Source organism: Furipterus horrens, unplaced genomic scaffold, assembly GCF_987537825.1.
Source record: "Furipterus horrens unplaced genomic scaffold, mFurHor1.1.pri manual_scaffold_7, whole genome shotgun sequence".
NCBI classification, from domain to species: Eukaryota; Metazoa; Chordata; class Mammalia; order Chiroptera; family Furipteridae; genus Furipterus; species Furipterus horrens.
In genome coordinates, this window is record NW_028327177.1 from 141,133,303 (window position 1) to 141,155,425 (window position 22,123).

The following is a 22,123-nucleotide window of genomic DNA, read 5'->3' on the forward strand; positions in this document are numbered from 1 at the left end:
GTCTAGTTGAAGAGAAAGAAACACACACCCTTCTTCCATCATCTGTGGGCTCCGTTTGCCAGGTGCAACGGTTAGTGACCCTTGTGCAGAGTAGGGGGCTCACAGAGCACCCCTCAACCCTGATGGGAGTTACAGCCCCTCTCCTCAGAAGAAAGCCATAAACGCGCCTGTGCGCGTACTGCTGTAGGCAGTTTCGGGGTCCACAGCTCCGCTGGGCTCCAGGTGGAGAGCTGTTTTTCTGGAGAGGAAGAAAGGAGTTACCGTTTGTTGACTATAAATTAGGTACCGTGTTTGAATCCAAGAGTTTTGTGTCCAGAGCTACCTGCTGCCTCCCAGTGAGTCAGGAACCACCGTTACTTCTTCCTTTCTGCCCAAGCCATGCCAGGCCTTCTAAATATCCTGTCCTTTAGTAGTGGCGCTCCCTGGTTAAGCTTTCCTCTGGAGTTTCTTAAGAGACCGGCTGATACGTGGGGGTGTCTTTAACCCAATGTCAGTGTTAATTAAATTGGAAATGAGAGAAAACTCAACCAAAACATATATTTCTTTAAATTTAATATTTTCAGCAGGTATTTTTTTTATGTGTTAGACTTTGCATTACACGCCTACTTGGATCCTGGGTAACTTTATGGTGGTGGATGTAATAATGCATGACAGAACCTTGAGCAGACTTGCAGCGTGGGGAGAAATAAAAACATAAGTGCGACTTATTAATGATCTATAGAAAGCCCATCCTTAATAAACTCAGTCAATCGATTAACAACGCGATATCAAACACATCCTTCTTACCAGCACAAGGGGAACTGCTTGATGACTAGACGTACGTCAGACTTAAAGTCCCTAGCCTTATCTATCTTCCTAAAGGTGAGCACAGTTAAGGGTCACCGGACAAGGGGCATGTCCCACCTGGGCAGGGTCCGGGCCTCAGTCCACTGCGTGACGGCAGGTGTGGGCTTTCAGGCACATGAAGGGGAGCAGTCTGAGGACGTGACAGGCTGACTGTGGTCCTTCTCTTTACTAGGCATTTGGGTCTGGACCTGGTGCCTCGAAAGGACTTTGAAGTTGTGGATTCGGACCAGATCAGTGTCTCAGACCTCTACAAAATGGTAAGGAAGCCAACACAGGGCGGCTTTTCCTTGCACACCTCATTTTGCTCCTTTATTTTTTCTAATTACACTGTGAAATGATGTTGCTACAATTGTTCCTTCGTCTTTGTCCCAGTATAATTAAGGGCTCGTCCTTATTCTGACAACAATATCACACTTGCTGTTCTAACCGGAATTACTGTGCAGAGCACTGGGTGTGTAATGTCTATGGAGCATTTCTCTGTTGGCGTTTCTGGTGAACGGAGCTCCTGCAGCCTACACCAGTTCCTAAATTTTGTCTCTGCCCCACAAAGTCGAAGGTCACCAGTTCGATTCCCTGTCAGGGCAGATGCCCAGGTTGCAGGCCGATCCCTGGTTGGGGGCGTGTGAGAGGCCACCAGTCTTTGTTTCTCTTGTACATGGATGCTTCTCTCCTGCTCCTCCCTTCCTTTTCATCTCTCTCTAAGAATAAGTAAGTAATCTTAAAAAAAATTTTTTTTCTCTAGTTGAAGGTGAAAAGAGCCAGTTTTTGGTTAGTGCACTGTTTAAACCTGGAAATAAAGTATCACTATTCCTAAGAAAGACAGAACCTGTAAAACCCTTAGCTGTCTGTTGGTTATTATAAGAATGTATTGAGTTGACTAATGACCAAGTTTACATTTCACAGGCTGACTGAGAAGAAGTAACTATAAGAAAGGTACAAAATTTTAAGGTAAAACAAACACCAGAAACCTCAGGTGACTACCAGGCTTAGACTAAGGGACCGGGTAAAACTCCCTTTGAGGGGTATTTACATATTTAAGGGCTATATAGTGGTGAGAATGACAGGTTTTAGAAAGAATTGCAAGTTTCTTTAAAAGAAAACAAGAAGGTGTTCAGTTTCACTCGCTGTCAGGGAAATGCACATAAAAACCACAATGAAATATCACCTCACGCCTAGAATGCCCGTCATCAAAGAGGCAAGGCAGAAGTGGCCGCGGGGACGTGGAGAAGGGAGGCCTCTGCACTGTCGACGGGCATGTAGGTCTGTGTGGCCGCTCTGAAAAGCTGTGTGGGATAACTCCAGAAATCAGACACGTAGCCAGCACATGACTCAGCCATCCCCCTCTGGATACGTATCCCAAGGCACTGAAATCCGGATCTCAGCGCGATGGTTGCCTTCCCGTGATCGTGGCAGCACCAGTCACAGGAGCCAAGACGTAGGAACACCTACGTGTCCCCTGAAGGGTGAATGACGGAAGGAAACGTGGTGTAAATGTACAATGGAACAGTATCCAGCCGTAAGAGAGAAGGATGTCCTGTCACTTGTGACAGCGTGGATGCACCTTAGGAGTCCTGTGCTAAGTGAAACAAATCGGCTAGGGAATGGCAAATACTTTGTGGTCTAGTATGTGGGATCTAAAGACGCCGAGTTCATAGAAGCAGAGCAGAGTGGTGGTTGCCGGGCTGGGGCAGGGGGCGAGCAGGCGCTGGTCAGAGGCCCAGCTGCTGCGGCTGGAGGAGGGTTGAGCTCCGAGGCTCTGATGTGCAACATGGTGACGGTGTTGACAGCGGTGTGTTGTGCGCCTGGGGGTTCCTCACGGAGCAGGTCCTCAGCCTTCCCCCGGCGGCGGGGTCATTCTGGGACACGAAGGGTACGGTCACCTCACTGCGGGGCTCACGTCACAGCGTCCGTGTATGTGCGTCAAGTCCTCTCGCTGTGTGCCTTACGGTTATACCATGTCAGATGCCAACGACAACTCAGAAAGCTGGGAGAACCTTGCCCAGGATGAAGGTATGAGTCTCCAGACTGAGAGGGTCAAACGCGTACTTAACACCTAATTGTGAGACTTCAGCTCACAAAGCCTGAAGCTTTCTGGGAGAAAAACAGGTCACCGCCGAGGAATTGTTGGAAGAATGGCATTCGTCTTCCTAACAGCAGCACTGAAAACCAGCAGTAACGGAGAATTGCCTTTAAAATTCTGAGGGGGGAAGGTCCAACCTAGAATTTTGTGTTTACCGAGGCCCATTATCAGTCAAGTGGGAAAATACCCCGAAGAAAATTGTAGTCACTTAAAGTCTCAAAAAAAAAAATAAATAAATAAATCTTTCTTTAAAAACCCTGTTCAGGAAACTACTGAAGACTAAAATATTTCTTTAAAACGGAGGAACCCAGAAGACGCTATTCTGTGCCGCCCGAGAGAGGAATTCTGACCCAGCTGAGAGGCACAGAGGGTCCTCAGGCTCACGTGGGGGCAGCCCCAGGACACGGCTGTGCCGCACACAGGCCTGGGGAGGGCCGGTCCCCGCAAGCGCACGGGGCGGTGGCAGGGGCGTCCCCAGGCGGAAAGCCGCTTCGCGCAGCATCTGGTCGTTTTACCGCGTGGAGAGCGCGGGGGAAGGCCACTTTGCGGGGCTGTGGGAGGGCGCAGGGAAAGGCCCCGTCGTCCGAACAAGGCTAAGTTGTCTCCTGTACAAAAGCAGGGCGCAGAGGAAGAAACGAGGTGTGGCGGAAGCCGCCTGCGCGGCTCAGCAGCGAACAAGATGTAGATGTCACAGCAGCATAAACGGCTTCGTCTGAAGCCTGTGAGGTGTCAGCGCAGAGTTGGAGTGAGACGGTGTAACCAAACGCAGTGACCCCCGGCCTCCGTAGTGAGGGGCCAGCGGGGGAACCTCGGACTGGACAGAGCGTGCTGTCAGTAAGACATTTACAAATACTTGGTGACTTCTGGGAAAAAACGCAGTAACAGGTTGAAAGTCCTTATCTTTGGGTAACAGGACACAGAGGACTGACAATCTATTGCAGGCTTTTTAAGGCTGTTTAATTTTGAAAATTATGTGCTTATATTACTTCTAATATCAATGTTAACTTTATTTATTTTTTATTGTTTATGCTATTACAGTGGTCGCAATTGTCCCCCCTTCGCTCCCCACTTCCATAGTCGTTTGACGTACCTTGCTAGATACTCAGGATGTAAAGGTGATTAAGACGGGTATTTTGCTCCCTGAGAGGACAAAGGCCAGAGCTGGGTAGCGGACGTGGACACACAGTAATCACGGTGTGTGATGGGGGCCTTGTGGACGCAGGGACCGGCGCCCAGCTGGAGGCTGCCTGGCGGCAGGGCGGGCTTTCCCTGACAGCGGTGAGACAGACACCCCAAGGCGCCAGTCTCTGGGCCTTTCTCTGGCCGCCGTGGGCTGCCCTCTCAGACGAGGCTGACGATGCCTCCCCAGTGTGATGCCTCTCTGAGCTCTAGGATGACACGTGTTATTGTCAGCGTGGATGGTTCACACTGAAGGCAGCTTAAACGTCCCTATATAATTATAACTGAACGTTTATATTGAAGACCGGTGGTCATTTTTAAGACTCAGTCAGTAGCCCCACTGCTGGAGGGTGGCCGGTGCAGCCTCCGAGTTTACAGGCCGGCGGCGGGGCCCTCCAGGCCAGGGAACGTCCCGGTGGATGTGGGTCAGTCACCACAGGCTCTTGGCTTCCTTTTCTGAACGCTTGGTTTTTAAAAAAGCTTTTTGTAGCCTCTTTTATATCCGAACTTTTTTTTGTACACACACATTCTGTGTGATGAGTTCCCCAGCCAGCGCAGGCCCGTCTTTATTATGCAGTTGTCCCTTGGTGTCCGCAGGAAGCTGGCTCCAGGGCCCTCCCCAAACACCCAGATCTGCGGATGCGTGTGTCCCTCGCATGAAATGGCAGAGTATTCGCATGTAACCCATGTTTGCACGCAGGCCACAGCAGGGTGGTGCCTGCGCACCACTTCATCCGCATGCCCAGTGCAGTGCTTGGCTTGTGGCAGGTTCAGTTTTCACTTTTTGGAATTTCTCTGGGATTTTTTTTTTCTCTAAATATCTGAATCCATGGTTAGGTGAATCCATGAATGTAAAATCCACAGACACAGGGGGCCAACTGTATTTAATATGTATCATGGGAATGTGTATTCCCACGAATGGATATTAATAGTCAATAATAACTTGCTAATTTAGCTATTAATGCACATGAATATTTAATTATTAGCTGTATTAATTTATTATAGCTTCTGAGAGGCACTTAAGTTAATATCTAATTGTACTTCAGTTTTATTTAGGGTTAGATATGTGTATTTGGGAAAGGAAGGAACTCGCTCTCCCCAGCCCCCATTGTCTGTGCCTGTGTGGTGGGGAGCAGCTCCCCAGATGAGGCCTGCTGTGCACCCGAGGTCTGGGACCTCGTGTGTGTGAGCCCCGAGTGTTTCCTGGCACGGTTACTTCTAAATGGGACTGACTCTTCTCTAACAACTAATTATAAAGAAGAATGCCAATAAGAAGAATACCAGCCTGGCTGGGCAGCTCAGGCGGTTACGGCGTCTCCCTGACGCGCCCTGGTGGATAAGTGGGGCACCAGAGTGACGTCTGTCTCTCTCTCCCTCCGCCCGTCCTGTCCCCTCTCTCTAAAATCAATAAATTGATAAAAGAATACTAATTATAGATAACAACGATCAACCACCTGCAGACATTACGCTAACTTAATCTGCACAAAGTCCTGGGAGGCTGAGTTCAGCACAGAATGTTATTCTCAGTTAACAAATGAGTCAGGATTTAAAACCAGGTGTCCTGGCTGAGGTCCCTAGCTACTGTGTCGTGCAGCTTCCCATGATGAAATTTGAGCGTCGTCATAACCCTGTGAGGAAGACAGTAGAAGCTTTTATCTTAATTTTACGGTCAAAGAAATGATCCTTGGAGAGACGGAGTGGTTTCTCTGACGCTCCACAGCTTCCTTGGTGCGGCTGGGATTGGAACCTGCCTCTCCTCACTTCAGCCAGCAGCAAAGGCTCAGCACGGGGAGATGTGTGTGTGTATGGGGGGGCCTTTTGCTTAAAAGCCGTCCTCTCTCCAGTGGGGAGAGCCTGGAAAGGCTGGGCCTCCCAACGCAGGGCAGGGGACAGTGTGTGGGGAGGACAGAACCAATAAAGAATGCAGTAGCAGGTGCCGCCTGTGACTGGGCTGGGACTCTGGGCTGGAAAGACTTGGGTTCAAATTGGACTGGGCCTCCTCCCTGCCGTGTGAATGAACTTGGGCAGGCCGCTTCCTGGTGCTCAGCCCGAGCTGTCTCCATTCAGTACAGGTAACATCCCTCTAGCAAGGTTATCAGCATGGAATGAGGTCATATATGTACGAGACGTAGCAGAATGCCTGGCCTGCAGAAGATGCTTACTAAAAGTTGCCTCCGCGGCTGAGTGAATTTTTCTCTCTCTGTTTCCCCAGCACTTGTCCAGCCGGCAGAGCGTCCAGCAAAGCACGTCCCAGGTGAGCCGCTGGGCCCGGCTTCCCAGGCTTTGCCCTCTGCAGCGGGGGTGCCACACAGCGCGGACCCCTTGCTTGTGTGTGCCGTTCATCCAAGGGGCCCCGGCCTTCAAACAAATGTGTCCCGTCTCCGCGCCGCTGTGCAAATTTACACGAGCACAGCTGGAAGGAGGGAGACTGAGAGACGAGAATGAATTAGTCTGGAGAAAATAAAAATGTCATTTAGGACGGTGACCGTTACCACCCAACAGTGTACATCAGGTTCTTCAGGGTCATGTCAGGGTCGCCAAGAGACGACTTTGAAAATGGCTCCCTGGAGAATTGAGCTGTCCGTGACCCGGTGGAGGCTTGGAGTTGCCCTGTCAGTGGGCATTCGGTTCCCCTCTCGGTCACTCCCTACTCCTCCCAGGTGCGCACCTGCCCATCTCAGACCGAGCGTGGGGACGCAGCACCCCTGTGTTAGAGGTCACACTCCGGTCTCTCCCTCAGTGCAGGGAGACTTAGTCATTCAGTTTTCATGTTACTCATGATTCGTGTCATGAAACCCCTATGACAGAAGCCCCCGTTTTTGCGTCCCCGGTTAGGTGGACACCATGCGCCCACGCCACGGGGAAGCCTGCCGGATGCCGGTGCCCCATCACTTCTTCCTCAGCCTGAAGAGCTTCACCTACAACACCATCGGGGAAGACGCTGACGTCTTCTTCTCCTTGTACGACCTGAGGGAGGGCAAGCAGATCAGGTAACGTCGCCAGCGGCTCCGGTGAGCCGGGGCCCTGGGTGGGGACGGCATGGCTGGGCCGTGGGCGCCTTTGGCCCCCGGAGAAGACGGACGCACGGATGAGGCAGAACAGGATGGAGTGACCTCCTCTCGTGTAGCCGGGGTTCTGCCTCCAGCCCCAGTGTATTCCGAAGGCCTGTGGGTGGCCTGCTTGTTACCCCGTTTCTTTCCCCGTGTGGAAGCTCATAGCCCAGCCTTGACTCTCCGCGCTTCGGGGAGAGGAAAGGCTGCATCCGCTCGCAGTGCTGGCCCACTCGAGGCCGAGTCCCGGAGCGCAGGGAGCCCAGGGCTCTGCCTTACTGCGCGTGGGGCTCAGGGTACCCGGGAGGGGGGCTGCGGCCCGCGGGAGGGCAGCCTGGCCCTGCGAGGGGGGAGCACCTGCCGGCAGGAGGGGCAGCGGGCCTGGGTGGGAGGACACGCTCTGGAAGGGCTGGCGCGGAGCGGGGCAGGGCAGTGAGGGGGGCCCTGGGGCAGGACCAGTGGCAGCGCGCTTTTCCCCGTAAAGGGGGGAGGCGTCGGGGGACACGCTAGGCTTCTCTTCCTTGAGAGGTGAGCTCGACTCTGACCTCTGTAGCCACCTGGGGATCTCCGGGAACCCACACATTTCTCCGTAGTCTCGTGGGGCCGAGAGAAAAAAAGTCTTGGGATACTTTGTATTGCTTGGTCACTTCCCGTGTTGAGTAGTTTGTTTGTTTTTGTCTTACTTAAAATTTGAAAACAACGGTTTCTTTTCTGATTGAATGTTGCATGTGGGAAATTTTAAACTGGAGGCTTTAAAGTCAGGACAGAGGAGAATCAGAGCTGCACGCTCCCCGACTGCCCCTGCGCAGAGTGAAGCCCTGCGCGTCCCCTGGGCGCAGTGACGGAAGGGTGCGCCCTGCACCCGTGACGGAGGGCGCGCAGGCCTGTCTCGGCACCGGCGGCTTCCCGCGTGCGCCGCTGGGGACGCTGTGCTGGAGGGGCCGCGGTGGTGCGGCGCGCGGGCAGGGCTGCCAGCCGGCCGCGCCTGGGTTCCTCCTGCCAGACCACGGGTGTGTGTGAGAATTCTTCCTTTAAGCTAAATTTCGTGAGAAAGTGTAATATATGAAACAGATAGAGCACAGCTACTCCACTGTTGAAGGGGAGGGGGACGTCACGGGACCACTGTGCCCGTCCCCACCCAGCGCCCCAGGAAGCGCCAAGGGCCCCCGCGTCGCCCCTTGAAAGCCAGAGCAGCCCACGTTGTCAGCCTGCGTACCGGGGGCTGCCGTCTCCCTCCGGGGCCCCAGCACCACACGGCGTCTGTGCCCGCGCAGGACAGAGAGGGGACGCCCGCGCTCCAGTGTGCAGTCCGTGCGGGGTCGTCAGTGCGCCGGTCATTTCAAAATTGAATTTACTGTTTATAGTGTAGCCTCCGGAAACAGCAAAACATCTTAAAGGAAAAAATGTAAAAAGGAAATTGGTGTAGAGTTGCTGGAAATGTTTAGGTAAGTTAAAAACCCCTTTATATTGGAAAACTATGCTACTTTCCATTTGCATGATCAAAGTATAAGGTCATGATTGGCAATGCCATCTGCTTTATGTAGTTCTGAGAGTGAACTAAAGAGCAGAATTTTAGAGCTAGGGTTAATCAATACATTTTCTTTGCATTAGGATTTGTGTATTGTTTAAGCCCTCAAAAGTTTTCGATCATTGTGCGGGTATTGCTAGGAAACCATGCCTCCATTATTAGGAGGTGTTCTGTGGGGCGTGGATTGCTTTCTCAAAGCCGTTGTCAGAAGTCCCGAAAGGCTGGGCAGGTGTCCCGTCGCAGTGCTGACGCGGAGCAGTCGGTTTGGTGCTTTCTTCCTCCCCAAGAGAACTTCCGTCCGTCAGGTCCTTCCAGTCGGGTCTCCAGTCAGACGGTGCTCGGCTCGTGCTCCGTGTGCCGTGACGCCCCCACCCTGGGCCGGGGACGTCCGTGAGCAGCGGGAGGGGCTGAAGAGAAGGCCAGGTTTCCTCTCCCTGTCCCTCTGCGGACTCTGCGGGCAAACCTGGAACCGGAAGGGCTAGAGCGCAGGGCGAATCGCAAAGCACAGAGCGCGTCCTGATGTGTCCTGACCGGCGAGCATTAGGTGACCTGCGGAGGGAAGACGCAGCTGCTGGCAGGGCCTTGGGTGTGTGTGTGTGTGTGTGTGTGTGTGTGGTGTGTGTGTGTGTGGTGTGTGTGTGTGTGGTGTGTGTGGTGTGTGGTGTGTGTGTGTGTGGTGTGTGTGTGTGTGGTGTGTGTGTGTGTGGTGTGTGTGGTGTGTGGTGTGTGTGTGTGTGGTGTGTGTGTGTGTGGTGTGTGTGTGTGTGGTGTGTGTGTGTGTGTGTGGTGTGTGTGTGGTGTGTGTGTGGTGTGTGGTGTGTGTGTGTGTGGTGTGTGTGTGTGTGGTGCGTGTGTGGTGTGTGTGTGTGGTGTGTGGTGTGTGTGGTGTGTGTGTGTGTGGTGTGTGTGTGTGGTGTGTGTGCGTGTGTGTGTGGTGTGTGTGTTGGTGTGTGTGGTGTGTGTGTGTGTGGTGTGTGTGTGTGTGTGTGTGGTGTGTGTGTGTGGTGTGTGTGGTGTGTGTGTGTGGTGTGTGTATGTGTGTGGTGTGTGTGTGTGGTGTGTGTGGTGTGTGTGTGTGTGTGGTGTGTGTATGTGTGTGGTGTGTGTGTGTGGTGTGTGTGGTGTGTGTGTGTGTGGTGTGTGTGGTGTGTGTGTGTGTGTGTGTGTGGTGTGTGTGTGGTGTGTGTGGTGTGTGTGTGTGTGGTGTGTGTGGTGTGTGGTGTGTGTGTGTGTGGTGTGTGTGTGTGTGGTGTGTGTGGTGTGTGGTGTGTGTGTGTGGTGTGTGTGTGTGGTGTGTATGTGTGGTGTGTGTGTGGTGTGTGTGTGTGTGTGTGTGGTGTGTGTGTGGTGTGTGTGTGGTGTGTGTGTGGTGTGTGTGTGTGGTGTGTGTGTGTGTGTGTGGTGTGTGTGTATGTGTGTGGTGTGTGTGTGTGGTGTGTGTGGTGTGTGGTGTGTGTGTGTGTGGTGTGTGTGTGTGTGGTGTGTGTGTGTGGTGTGTGGTGTGTGTGTGGTGTGTGTGTGTGTATGTGTGTGGTGTGTGTGTGGTGTGTGTGTGTGGTGTGTGTGGTGTGTGGTGTGTGTGTGTGTGGTGTGTGTGGTGTGTGGTGTGTGTGTGTGTGGTGTGTGTGGTGCGTGTGTGGTGTGTGTGTGTGGTGTGTGGTGTGTGTGTGTGGTGTGTGTGTGTGGTGCGTGTGTGGTGTGTGTGTGTGGTGTGTGTGGTGTGTGTGTGTGTGGTGTGTGTGTGGTGTGTGTGGTGTGTGTGTGTGTGTGGTGTGTGTGTGGTGTGTATGTGTGGTGTGTGTGTGGTGTGTGTGTGTGTGTGGTGTGTATGTGTGGTGTGTGTGTGTATGTGTGGTGTGTGTGTGGTGTGTGTGTGGTGTGTGTGTGTGGTGTGTGTGTGTGTGGTGCGTGTGTGTGGTGTGTGTGGTGTGTGGTGTGTGTGTGTGTGTGGTGTGTGTGGTGTGTATGCGTGGTGTGTGTGTGTGGTGTGTGTGTGGTGTGTGTGGTGTGTGTGTGTGTGTGGTGTGTGTGTGGTGTGTATGTGTGGTGTGTGTGTGGTGTGTGTGTGTGTGTGGTGTGTATGTGTGGTGTGTGTGTGTATGTGTGGTGTGTGTGTGTGGTGTGTGTGGTGTGTGTGTGGTGTGTGTGTGTGGTGCGTGTGTGGTGTGTGTGTGTGGTGTGTGGTGTGTGTGTGTGGTGTGTGTGTGTGGTGCGTGTGTGGTGTGTGTGTGTGGTGTGTGGTGTGTGTGTGTGGTGTGTGTGTGGTGTGTGTGTGTGGTGTGTGTGTGGTGTCTGTGTGGTATGTGTGTGGTGTGTATGTGTGGTGTGTGTGGTGTGTGTGTGTGGTGTGTGTGTGTGTGTGTGGTGTGTGTGTGTGTGTGTGGTGTCTGTGTGGTATGTGTGTGTGGTGTGTGTGTGTGGTGTCTGTGTGGTATGTGTGTGTGGTGTGTGTGTGTGGTGTGTGTGGTGTCTATGTGGTATGTGTGTGTGGTGTGTGTGTGTGGTGTGTGTGTGTGGTGTGTGTGTGGTGTGTGTGTGTGTGGTGCGTGTGTGGTGTGTGTGTGTGGTGTGTGGTGTGTGTGTGTGGTGTGTGTGTGTGGTGCGTGTGTGGTGTGTGTGTGTGGTGTGTGGTGTGTGTGTGTGGTGTGTGTGTGTGGTGTGTGTGTGGTGTGTATGTGTGGTGTGTATGTGTGGTGTGTGTGGTGTGTGTGTGTGGTGTGTGTGTGTGGTGTGTGTGTGTGTGTGTGGTGTCTGTGTGGTATGTGTGTGTGGTGTGTGTGTGTGGTGTCTGTGTGGTATGTGTGTGTGGTGTGTGTGTGTGGTGTGTGTGGTGTCTATGTGGTATGTGTGTGTGGTGTGTGTGTGTGGTGTGTGTGTGTGTGTGTGATGCTGTATTCTTCCAAGCAGAATCATACCTATTTAGCCTTGAAATCCCAATCTCTGCTTCAGCCCTCTCCTCTGAGTTTTGAGGCCTTGTCTCCATTTTCCTGCCAGGCCTCTGCCGTCGGGTGTCCCCAACATTTCTGCCTCAGCCTGTGAGACCCAAATCCATCTTCTGCCCTCACGGGTGCGCTTCCTCCTGCGCTCCCTGGAGCAGAGGCATTGAAAGGCATTATTTGCTCGGAGACCCACAGCAGCACCTTTGGGGGCCTCGTGGGCTCCTCCCCCTCTGTCTCCGCCCCTTCACAGTTAATCACTGTACATATTCTGTAACCTTCTGTCTCCCAAGTATCAAAGTCACCAGTCCCACTCTGTCCCCACTGTCACACAAGGCCCTTCACGTTTCTCCCCAGCATAGACCCCCCAGAACCCACCAGCCTCCCACCCGAGGTTCCCTGCGCACCGCCTCCAGGCTCCCTTGTGAAGACCGCAGGCTGCCGCGTCGGTGCCACGTGGCCTGAAGCCCTCGTTGTTCGGCGCGGTGCAGGAGGTCCGCCGTGACGCGGGTCTGCCTTGTTCCCCACGCTCATTCATGCGCCCCGTTTCAGTCCTGGTGGCTGAGCTGGCTTTCCCCAGACACGCCTCGCTCTTCCATGCTTCCCGACTCTTGCTGGCTTGGTAAACTCCTGTCCGTTCTTGGAAACTCAACTCTGTGGAACCTTCCTCAATGTTTGTGGGTGCAGTCCACCCCAGGACTTCCCCGTTGCCCGTGAAGACACCCTGTGCCAGCTTTATCCCGTTACTGGGTATGACGTGGTAATGGTGCCCATGCACGTAGGTCTCCCGCACAGGACCGGGAGTGGCCTCTGCCAGCTTTTAATCGGGTTGTTTGTTTATCATTTTGTTGAGTTATAAAAGTTCTTCATGTTTTCTGTATACTGGACCCTTATCAGGTGCACGATTTGCAGATATTCTCGTTCTGTAGGTTTGAGTCACTTTCTCGAGAATGTCCTTTGATGCACAACAGGTTTTAATTTTGATGAAGTCCAATGTTTCCAGTTTCTTCTGCCATTGCTTTTGGTATCACAGGCGCTTTTAAAAAATTGTGTCCATATACGATGAACAATTTGATACCAATAAACTTGTATTTGTACGTGAAATAATGGTATTTTCTAATAGCAAATATTCTAAGGCAGTCTGAATGTCTGTAAGTAGAGAAATGGCTGAATAAATAATAGTGTAACCTTTGAAAATACTGAGGCAAAAAGGAGAGGGACTGAGTCATTTTCCTGTTGTTATATAATGAGTTGCAGCAAATGTAATTGATGAAAAATTACTGGATTCTAAGTCCCCACTTCTGTGGGTAGGAGTCTGCCCCGGTGTCGCAAGGCCGAAGTCCCGGTGTCACCTGGGCTGCATTCCCGTCTGAGAGCGCCGGGGGACGCTTTGCTCCCAGCCTCACTGGGTGTTGGCAGGAACCTGTTTCTGAGGTTTCCACGTCCCTGCCGGCTGTCCGTGGGGAGCTGCTCTGCGCCCCTAAAGGCCCGCTTCCTCACCTGCGTAGCCCCCCCCACCTTCAGGTTAGCAGCCGTGCAGGGAGTCTGCCCCAGGCTGGGACCCCCGGCTTCCTTTTCTTTTTCTGCATCCGGCAGGAGAAAATTCTGCACTTATTCTAAAGGGCTCGTGGCCTTAGGTCAGGCTCACCCATTGTGCAGTCGGGTGTGTCCTATAACATAAGCTGATTGTGGGAGTAAAGCCACCATCTTTACAGCCGTGGGCATTAGTAACCCTGGGAACTGGGGAGGTTTGAGGGACCATCTCAGAACCCTGCCTGAAACAGGGACTCCGTCTACGTTCTGTTATATAAAGAAGTTCATGAACTATTTTCAGCTTTTACAACCATGTGCATAGTATGATTTGTATTTTTGGAGAAAACCTATACATATATATATACATCTATATGCACGCAATGTATATGTATTATCATCTTCAGGAAATTTTTAAAAGACTAAAATTTTGAAAAGACTCTTTGAGCCGACAGATGTTTGAAGTTTTGGTAGTAATTCTTTCTTAAAGTAGCTGCCAGCAGTCTTAAGGGAAAGACAATTATAGCAAATGGTGACAAATGCTAGATTTGTTATATGAAAAAAACAATGCCCCAAATTTTCATTTATCCAGCTTGACAGTGTGAAATAAGTGTCCGCTTTGCTTTTCAGTGATGATGGGGCAACAGAAGAACACAACCTATGAGTGGCCAGAATTTAAAATGCCTTTTCTGTTTTTTCCTGATATCATGGATTCATTCCCCTTTTGTAAAGAAATAGTCCAAACCATCTTCTTCTAGAACAGAATCTCTGTTACCTGGGTTTGGTTCTGTATGGACACACCTGCCTCGTCTGCTCTGTGCCCGGCTGTTCACAGCAGGGGTGCTGTTGTGTGACAGCTCACTTTCTCTGTCGCGCTGAGGTGCCCGCTGAGGTGCCTGCTGATGTGCCTGCCACTGGCCCTTGCAAGCTTAGCAGAGTCCTGAAGCCTGGGGGCACTCGTGACTGATCCCATCACTTAACTGGCTTTCCCCAAGCAGTGCCGTCTCTGCCAGGCTTCTCTGTGCGGCCTTGGGGGTGTTAGGGTGTCCTCAGAAACTCTCCCGTTCTTGATGGTCGCCCGAGAACACTTAGCTTGGCCGTCTTTTCACAGACGCTGTGCGAAACCAGCTAAAAAGCCTCATTTCTTAATCTCCTGCCTGGAGTTCACTCGGCATTTAAAACACCCTTGTGTAGAATAAACTTTTCCTTGAAAATCAGTTGCTTCCGTAATTGAAGTCGAGGACTCTGCCTGAGAGCCAAGCATTCTGCCCAAGTGAGAGAGGCCGTGAAAAGCTCCGGTGCCCCTGGGGAGACGTTTTCTTTTAAAATGGTGAGTGAGAACATTGTTTATTGAGTCCAGCAGTGTTGCTTGCTTTTGCAAAAGAGGTCAGGTCTCGCGGTGCACTTGGAGCTCATCTGCAGGAGCTCAGGCTGCTGGTTACGGTTCTGCAGTCCACTCCTCCCCCTTAGGGCCCGTGGCGTGGTCTAGCCTGTCTGACCTTGGATGGGGCATAGACTCCAGCCGCTCCCCAGAAGTCCCCCAAGGGCTTTCTGCATCCCAGTAGGAATAAGAGGAGCTAGAACCCCGGCTCTGGTGACTGTTGACCCTTGAACAACATGGGTTTGAACCTTCTAGGTCTTCCTATATGTTGATTTTTTTTTTTTTCCGGTAAATATACAGATGGCCCTCCAGGTCCCTGGGTCTCACATCCGTGGATTCAACCAGCCATAGATCACCAGTATTTCTGACTAACGGTTGGGAATCTGCAGGTGTGGAGGGCCGACTTGAGTGCATTGTTCTCTGCCAGTCCCTGTAAGGGACTTGAGCACCTGCAGATTGGGTGCCCGTGGTGGGGGTGGGTCCTAGACCCACTGCCCCGTGGGTACCGAGGTACGGCTAGACCGAAGTTTGCGGGCAGTCGGAAGTTACATGTGGGTGTTTGACTGTGCCAGGGTGGGGGGGCGGTCAGTGTCCCCGAATCCCCACGTTATTTAGGAGCCCGCTGTGTGTCATTCCTGTGGCCTAGCCAACCCAGCGCGCTTCTGCATGTGCGCCCGGGGCCTCAGGTCATGCTCAGGGATGGCAGCGGGAAAGTCTGCTCAGAGACAGGCAGAGTGACACTTCCACTTTGGTTACGTACGGTGGCCTTCGGTTGAACCTCCGTTTTTTTGGTCTGAGATAAGGTCAGAAGTTGCCCTCCTGTGTCCACCGTCTCTCATTATGTCAGCTGGAGAAAAGTTTTACCACCATGTCCTACAGAGTCTGGATCGAAAGGGTAAAGAGTGATCAGGTTCTTTGAGTTCTTTGTTTGCAAACAGTTTGCCTTCTGCTCTGTCTAGACCATCACGCACAGCACGAAGTAGGAGAGAGCGAATAATGCTTCTGACGGAAGCTCAGAAAAACCCTCTGCCTGGAGAGGGGCGGGGTACTAGTGGTGGGAGTTGTAGGAGGAGACGGTATAGTCATTTATTTAGGGGTCAGATGAGCGTCCGCAGGTACAGGCTCTAGAGCTACAGCAGTGAGTAAACACGCGCACAGCCCTGCCCTCGCGAAGCCCGCATTTCCTCACCAACGGGGGACGGTTTCCCTGCCTCCCACCGCGGCGTGGGGCATCGCCGGGCTGCAGAGACGGGGCTGTTAGGGGTCGTCTTAGACAGAGGGAGACTTCGAAAACGGAATCTTCGGCTCCTCCCACGGAAGGGAAAAGCGCCAGGCCCTGCGTTCCGTCCGCGTGTCCGTGAGTCAGGGCATCAGGGTTTTTGCTTGACACGATGTCCTCTGTGCCGCTTGAAGGCACAAAACGGAGACTCACGAAGAGCAGATGGGAACCTGAGCACTGGGCGTGGGGGGCTTGGGGTCCGGGGGGTGCCCTGTGAGGCTGTCGTTGGGGTGACGAGAAATCAGGCACAAGGAAGAGAAGAAATAGTGCCGACGAGAGGGACCCCCGAGAGGGACCCCCGAGACCGGGCTGGTCCCTGCTGTGCGCGGGAACCAGGGGCACCACCGTTGTCACTTGCCGACAGAGTAAAGGTCTGAGAGAAGTGGGGACCCAGAACCTCAGATACGAAGTGTGCGCAGCGGTGAGCTGTACGAAACCCGTTCCCTGGCTGCACGCAGCGGGGAGTCTTCGGCTGCAGCCCGACCGTGTGGACTGAGGCTGACCTAACGGGGCACCCAGGGGTGCGGCTGCGGCTTTCTTGGGGGAGCTCCGGACAGCCTTCCGTCGGAGCGCGGGTAGAAGAGAGACTCATGTGGAAATAGATTCAGCCAGTTATTTACCTTGGACTCAGTTAATTATTGTAAAAACTCCTCTACCCGCCCCCTCCTTACATGTGACCTAAGCATGTTTAACCCTGCAGGGAATTTTTACAAGAACGTATTTGAGCCAAAACCGAAGGCAGCTGCTGGGAAGCGAGATCTCGATGCTCCAGAGAGGAGCCGTTCTGCGGTTTCTCCCGTGCGTTTGGAGTTGGGGGGGAGCACAAAGGTTGTTACATGGGGGTGGGAAAAGCGGGGCCGGGAGGGGTGCAGGATGGTTACCAAGGTCCTGTGCTTTCCTGAGGGCCGCGAAGGCTTATTTCCAAGGCGGCTAACCCGAGTGCACAGGGGCAACAGGCAGGGCTTGCCTAGGCGAAGGCACGTCTTTCTCGCTAACACAGTTTTGTGCCTCAGGCAGGGCAGTCCGCCGGCGGGTGGGGTCACCCTGTGAGGTTGCCTCCCGTCACGGGGCATGTCAGTTTTATCACAGAACCAACCCCCTTTTTCATTCACGTACTCTTTACAGGGACTCTTCAAAGTTTAAAAACCCTCCATTAAATATCGACCTGATAGGTGCCCCTAAGTTTCGAACCTAAACACATACAAAGATAGTCTTTTCTTTCACGGGCTTTTAATGGAAAGTGGAAATATTTCAGTATGAAGACAGAGCAGGGCGACGCACTAAACCAGTGACAGCGGAGGCCCAGGAGCCGGAGCCCGGGCTGAGCTGGGACCGTGTGTAGAGCGAAGGGCAGAGGCGCTCGTAAAGCAGGAGGGACTCGGTCAGGGCCAAGACATCCCAGTGTCTGGGAAATGGAAAGCAAAGTTGCAGATTGTAGGTTGCGCAGGAGAGCCAGCCTTCTAATCATCCCTTGTTTATTGAGCAAAAGTTCCGTTATCTTCATTGCTGATCACCTTTATTAAACAGACTTAGCTCTGAATTTTAGGGGAGCGACTCTTGAGTGTATGTTGAGGCCGTTAACCACAGGAGGGGATGTAGGAGAGGACAGGTTTAAGGGAGCTGGTTTTAGACCAGTTTTTTTTTTTTTTTTTAAATAATTTGTTTGTTTATTTTTAGAGAGAGGGGAAAGGAGAAAGAGAGGGAGAGGAACATCACTGTGTGGCTGCCTCTCACTCACGCCCCCAACTGGGGACCTGACGTGCAACCCAGGCCTGTGCCCTGACTGGGTAGACCAGTTTGGGGAGAAGGAGGGCAGGCTGGGGGGAGGCTTTCCAAGGGGAGCCCAGAGATAGAAGAGGGGGTTCCATGGGGCTCGGTCTCCGGGAATCAGGCATGGGGGGATAGAATCATAAATAAGTTGAATTAGGCTGTGATATATTTGGAAGAAAATGAAAAGACAGTCATGCTTAATGGTTTTTATTTTCCTTTGAGGCTTAATTAGAAATGTGATGGTTTGGATTGGTCTCTGGGGAAGGAGGAATAGAAAGGGACAGGAGTGGATACTCCTGGAATGCGTGTGATGTGCCAAGCCGCATGCCAAGAGTTTTACATGCCACTTAATTCAGTCCCTGCGTCAACTCGGAGGTTGCCCCGTTTGCTAGAGTCCGGCCCAGGACCCAAGTCCTGACCCACCTCCTGTATTTCTCCTTCCCCATGTTGCCCCAACGATGCATGAGAGAATAGCCATGCATAGCGCAGGATCAGCAGGACACAGAAGTCAGAAACTTATGGGGCCCTCATGGTCATAACCATGGACACCAGCAGCCGCAGCAGCCCGGGGGCCCTTGGTGGGTGCTCACTGTCCCTTCCAAGAAACAACAGGCAGCTCTCCCGATCGGCAGTCCCCGGAGGTACAGATTCTTGGTGCCCAGATGCGGTCTCCCTGGGAGCCCGGATTTAAGAGAAGAGCTGAGGAAGAAACTTAGTGAGATCAAATTAAATATGTGTCTGCTCCAGAAACCCTGAAATGCAAGTTGTTTTCTTCTTACATAGTTCGCCTGACTTTTTGCACCAAAACATCTTCTTCCTTCCTTTAAGGAAAGTGTAGTCTCCATTAAGGCTGACGCTGACAAGGCCGAGCGCCCTGCAGATGGCTGCAGAGGGACGGTGAACTGAGTTAATACTAACTGGTCGGTGGCATTTGCGTGGGTATGGCAGTACTGTAGAGGACACGGAGGACTCAGCTAGCGGTCAGTTTCCTGCCGCCTGGAAGAGCGTCCTGGCGCCCAACGTGGGCCTGCAGGACGCATGGGTGTGCGAAGGCACGGAAGTGACCGGGGAAGCCGCAGCCTGGGGCCCTTTGGTAGTCTCTCCTCGGGAGGGGGCAGGTGCGCACAGACACACACCCAGCTTCTGCGGGGACATGGAGCTTCCGAAGCCTGTCTGACCCCAGGTGGAGAACTGCCCTGTAAGGACTGAAGGGCCCGTTCTGGGGACAGTCTCTGTGGTGTCTTAGGACCCGTGCCTTGGCACCTGCCTCACCCCATCTGCCTGCTCTGGCTCCACACTCTGCTCCTGACCAGGCTGTGCTCACCTGTGACCAGTCTGGCTTCACCCCACTGCCCCTGAGGCCAATTCAACCCTCCCATGACCCATCCCCCATACCAGCCCTGCCTGTGAGTCTCCAGCCTCAGCCCTGGGGGTCAGGACTCATCAGGATTCCTGGGTCCTAAGCTCTCGGAACTCACGCTCCTGCTAGACGCTACCTCTCTCACCATGGCTGGTGCCGCCAAGTAAGACAGACTGCTTAGCCCCGCGGCGCTTGCATCTCCTGCGCTGTCACATGGCAGCGTCCGCTTCGTCGGGTGGTGGTGCAGGCGAGGCCCCTAGGGCAGGCCCGGCACACAGGGGGTCTCAGCGTTCCGTACATTTGGGGAAAGGGTTCTTAGCTCCACAGGTTTATCCAGCCTTCATTCACTTACTGGTTTGTTCTTTTCTTTCACAATTCCCGTTGTTATTTTATGTGCTGGAGCTTTGCTCTTGGGCTCAGACATCAGCGTTTGCTCTGCTTTTGTCGGGCTTCTGAAAGACAGGACGGGCAGTCAAGGTCGGCTGGCACGGCAAGGCTGCTTTCCCCGCAGAAGCGCTGCTTTTGCCGGGCGCCTTCCCTGGGACCTGTCAGTTTTGCCTAGGACAGCAGAGGGGTTCCATCAAGCTAAGATGCCATCAGAGCCCTGTGGCAGCAGCGGGCACATTCCGAATGTTCATTTGTCGCTGGGAAGCCCTCGGGGGCCTTTAGGGCAGGACAGAGCTGTGTGCGCACTGACGGAAGCTTCGGGGACAGCTGCCCCTTTAGTGCTGCTCGGTTTGCTCTCGGCTGCCTCGCTGTTCTCGTTCTTTTGTCCTTATGAACGTAATGTCACTAGAGGCTGGGGAGACTGTTAGGCAGGGCTGACTTCCACTCAGTATGCCTGTGACCGGCAAGCCTCTGTGCCTGCTGCTTTGGGAGCTGCCGAGATGTCGGGGTCCAGCCCCCGCTGCTCCACGGGCAGTGGCAGGACGTGAAGGGTGTGACGAAGGGCCAGGGCCGGCCCCTGGCGGTCATTCCCTAGAAGGAAGGATTCACGGGTCAGTGTGCGCGTGGAGCTGTCCTCCTAGCTGGGGTGTTTGGCAGTGACCCAGTGAGGAGGGAAACACAGCCGGATTGCACGAGGGAAGGACGCAGACAATCTGGGGGAACCTGCGTGCAGGCTTCCTTACGCTCTCTCCTTCGCATGAGTTTCTAATTTAATTTTAATTAAGTTTAGTTACAAATAACTGCACATAGCTAGTGGCTACCATATTGTACAGCACAGCAGGGAACCCGGCGGACTGAGTGACAGGGTGAGCAGCTCCGCGGCAGGCGGGCGGGCTGCGTCCACGGGCACGGGGCGTCCATCGGGAGAAGGGAAAGATGAAGGAAGGAGGGAAGTGAAGGATGAGAGCGTCCTTTGTGGTCTCAGATGTATCCGTTTGTGCACAGGTACAGGCACATAATCTCTGTAGGGACATGGAGCTGTTCTCAGATTGGTTTCTTTCTTTTTGATCAATATTGTATCTTATTTTCACCATTTAAGTATCTACATCATAAAAGACAACTGGGATGAATACAGGCTTTGCAGGATTCAGACTTGAGCTGAACTTTTGTCTTTATACCTTATTAGCTACGTTGCTGTGGTATTGTCTTTAAAATAGCACCAATGTTTTTTCCATATTAAATGAGAGTAAAAAAGAACTTGACACAGTGCAGTGAACATTGTTCCTGTATTTTAAACTAAAAGAAAAAAAAAAAGGAGTTCTTAAGTATTTTCAAAGTTTTAGTAGTTGGGAAGTCTTTATTTGCTTAAAAAATATTTTTTAAATTTATTTTTAGAGAGAGGCAGGGAGGGAGAAAGAGGGAGAGAAACGTCAATCCGTTGCCTCTTGTACAAGCCCACCGGGAATTGGACCCACAACCCAGGCAGGTGCCCCGACCGGGAATCAAACTGGCGACCTTTCAGTTTGCAGGACGAAGCTCATAAACTGAGCCACCCTGGTTATGGCTTTACTTTTATTGCTTGAGATTATTCCTGAGTTTCTCCGTCTTATACTTCAAAATCCTAGAAAATATCTAGTAAAATGTCTGGCACATTTAAATATTTATTTGGCTCTCAGGTTGGCTGAGGTTTCCAGCTTCAGTTCAGGAAACAATGAAGACTTTTCTGTTTTCCCTCTGTGTTTATTTTGGTTTCTGTGAGCCCTGCTGTTCCCATTAGGAATCCCTCGTGGCCTATGACATCACCCGGGAAGCCTTTGCATCACTGAGGCGCCGAAATGGCAGCAGAAATAGTAACAGGAACAAGTTAGTAAGTATAAGTGACGCACATTCTGGTGTCCTTAGAGGGCTTATGTAGTTACAGCAGGCCAGGTCCGTAGGAGTGCGTGCGTGTGTGTGTGTGTGTATGTGCTGTATGACAATCCAGGAAAGGCCTTAGACACACACTATGACTTTCCTTCCATCTGTGAATAGTCCTCTTACTTTCTATCATGCCTGTGAGAGAAAACGCGTGTAGTGAGTAAGGGAATGACATTAAAAAGAACAAAAACGTTCACATTTTGAGCAAAGAACTGGGGAGCACAGAACAAAATGTTATCGGTGTAAGTGTGTGGTGAGGGAGGGGAGCGAGCCCGGGGGGTTCCTTTTCCCGCTGAGAACGGGGAGGAGGCCCCCGTCCCCCACAGGAGGTGCCGTGTGGGAACGTGCCGATAGACTCTGGCGTGTAGCACCCACGCTGGCAATTGCTGCTGTCCTGTTCAAAACCTGGGTTTTTGGTTTCATTTCTGTTCTGCTGTGTAGAAGGTCCAAGGCCAACTGTGAAGACCGTGGGAAGGCTTAGGCATTGAATTCCTGGAGGGAGAGATGTTTGCTCATTCAGCTTTCGCTTTACACGCAGTCGGGTCCTGCTAGTGCAAGAGGGGAGTTTTAAGGCCATCTTTTTTCAGTCATTAGCGCGTCCGTGAGGGAATGCCGCTCTCGGATTACGTTGGGGATGATCTTCCATAAAGCACGCGTGCTTTTCTGTGTTGCTACTGCAAAGACGGTGTTTTTATAAGCGGAGAGTGAGCACACTCAGCATTTGGGTGCATCTTCCCTCTTTGCATAGTAAGTAAATTCGGCAGCGTTGGACCAAATTATTAGTTATTTGCCCTTAAGTGCTTTATTTTTCTGCAGTAGTGCTTGGTCACATATTTAAGCCCAGTTAAATAAATGATAAATTCTACACATTTGATGAAAG

The 22,123-nt window shown here is 52.4% G+C and overlaps 1 protein-coding gene across 1 annotated transcript in view; it reads left to right on the forward strand.

Moving 5' to 3' along the window:
- Positions 1-22,123, forward strand: part of DOCK3 (dedicator of cytokinesis 3) — a 218,468-nt gene that overhangs the window by 88,564 nt on the left and 107,781 nt on the right. The window contains exons 7-9 of the mRNA XM_090284832.1: positions 1,019-1,103; positions 6,318-6,359; positions 6,941-7,095. Coding sequence (XP_090140958.1) covers positions 1,019-1,103; positions 6,318-6,359; positions 6,941-7,095 — 282 coding nt within the window. The remainder of the gene's footprint in view (positions 1-1,018; positions 1,104-6,317; positions 6,360-6,940; positions 7,096-22,123) is intronic.